Here is a 2,106-nt window from a genome sequence, read left to right on the forward strand (position 1 = left end):
TTTCAAAAAAAAAAAAAAAAGGAAGGAAATTCAGACTTAATGCCACTAAACTGTACACTTTAAAATGGTCAAGATAAGGCTGGGCACAGTCTTATGTCTGTAATCCCAGCACTTTGGGAGGCGGAGGCAGGTGGATCATCTGAGGTCAGGAGTTCGAGACCACCCTGGTCAACATGGAGAAAACCCGTCTCTACTAAAAATACAAAAATTAGCTGGGTGTGGTGGTACACGCCTATAATCCCAGCTACTCAGGAGGCTGAGGTAAGAGAACTGCTTGAACCTGGGAGGCAGAAGTTGCAGTGAGCTGAGATCGCGCCACTGTGCTCCAGCCTAGATAACAGAGCCAGACTCTGTCTCAAAAAAAAAAAAAAAGTCAAGTTGAAAGAAAAGAAAAAGAAAAGAAATAAACGATAATAAATTTTATGTTATGTGTATTTTACCACAATTTAAAAATTCAGAGAAAAGGAATGAAATTCTGACACATGTTAAAATGCGGGCAAACTTTGAGGACATTATGCCAAGTGAAATAAGCAAGTCCCAAAAGGACAAATACTGCATGATTCCCATTTACAGGAGGTCCCCAGCCTAGTTGCATCCATGGAGGCAGCAAGTAGCATGGAGGTGGCCAGGGGCGGGCGGGGCTCGCAGGGAGCTGGCGGGGGTTGGCGGGGAGCTGGCGGGGGTCAGGGAGGCATTGGTGCGCACTGGAAAGATGGAAAGTTCTGGAGAAGACAGTGGTGATGGTTTCACAACAATGTGAATGTGCCTAATGCCACTGCCACTGATCTGTACACTAAGAAATGGCTACAATGGCAAATTTTATGTTATGCATATCTTACTATAAACAGATGAATGCATACGTACATAGAAACTACACAATTTCAAAAATAAAGAAAAGGCAAAAAACAAAACCGAAAAGACTGGTTAAGAAAAGTGACTGACAGCTCCAGAAGCCACTCCCTGTCTGCTGCCTGGCCCACTTTCCTGTGGTCTGGCACCAGTGGGCCCCGGTCAGTATAGCCACGGCCGTCCCCGCCCTCACCCTCACCCTCTGGGTGGAGCCAGGCACACACTCACCGGTCAATGGCAGCATCCTTCTCCTTGGCCGTGTCGGCCTGCCTCCACTCTGCCCTGCGGAGCTGTGCCTCGAGGGTCTCGCAGTGGGCCTGCAGCTCCCGCAGCTGCTCCACGTGAGCTCCCTTCACCGCCACCAGCACCGCGTCCTTCTCCCTGGCCAGACGGTCGAGCTCCTCATGCCTGAAACAGTGAGCGTCCCATGGTGCTCATCCAGCCCCCAACACCCAGGCCCCAGACCCTCTTTGGAGGCATTCATTACCCTGCCTCGTGCACAGGTGCTGCGATATGTCTGCCTCAAGGCTCCGCAGCAACCACCTGGCCACCTGTTCCTCATTCCTCGCAGGCTAACATGGATCAAGGCCCCTGGCCTGCCCTCCAGAGCCCACAGCCCCCCGGAGAAGGACACCAAAAGGAGGTGCATAGAGTACAGTTTGACCCGATCAACCTGTGAAAGCAAAAAAAGGTAGATGCTCATTGCTTTGCATCCTGGCAGCCAGCTAGGTCTACTGAGCCACACCGCACCCAGCCTATTTATTTTCCAATTAGAGGCAAAGTCTTGCTGTGTTGCCCAGCCTGGCCTTGAACTCAAGCAATCCTCTCACCTCAGCTTCCCAAGTAATTGGGCTTACAGGCCACACCACTTTGCCTGGCAAAAATATTTTACTTTAAAAATAATATGTTAGCAGCTGGGCACGGTGGCTCATGCCTGTAACCAAAGCACTTTGGGAGGCCGAGGTAGGTGGAGAGCTTAAGCTCAGGAGTTGAAGACCATCAGCGTGGGCAATACGACAAAACACCCTCTATGAAAAACACAAAAATTGGCCTTTGTGGTGGCAGGCACCCATAGTCCCAGCTACTCAGGGGGCTGAGGTGGGAGGACCACTGGAGTATGGGAGGTCGAGGCTGCAGTGAGCCGTGATGGTGCCACTGCGCTCCAGCCTGAGTGACACAGTGAGACCCTGTCTCAAAACAAACCACTGCGCTCCAGCCTGAGTGACACAGCCTGGGTGACACAGTGAGACCCTGTCT

At 51.2% G+C, this 2,106-nt stretch overlaps 1 protein-coding gene across 1 annotated transcript in view; it reads right to left on the reverse strand.

The window, feature by feature from the left end:
* The window catches only part of CCDC57 (coiled-coil domain containing 57), a 145,448-nt gene that overhangs the window by 90,478 nt on the left and 52,864 nt on the right, over positions 1-2,106 (reverse strand). The window contains exon 7 of the mRNA XM_011998287.1: positions 1,078-1,257. Coding sequence (XP_011853677.1) covers positions 1,078-1,257 — 180 coding nt within the window. The remainder of the gene's footprint in view (positions 1-1,077; positions 1,258-2,106) is intronic.

The sequence above is a fragment of the Mandrillus leucophaeus genome, unplaced genomic scaffold (assembly GCF_000951045.1).
Source record: "Mandrillus leucophaeus isolate KB7577 unplaced genomic scaffold, Mleu.le_1.0 Scaffold1, whole genome shotgun sequence".
Classification (NCBI taxonomy): Eukaryota; Metazoa; Chordata; class Mammalia; order Primates; family Cercopithecidae; genus Mandrillus; species Mandrillus leucophaeus.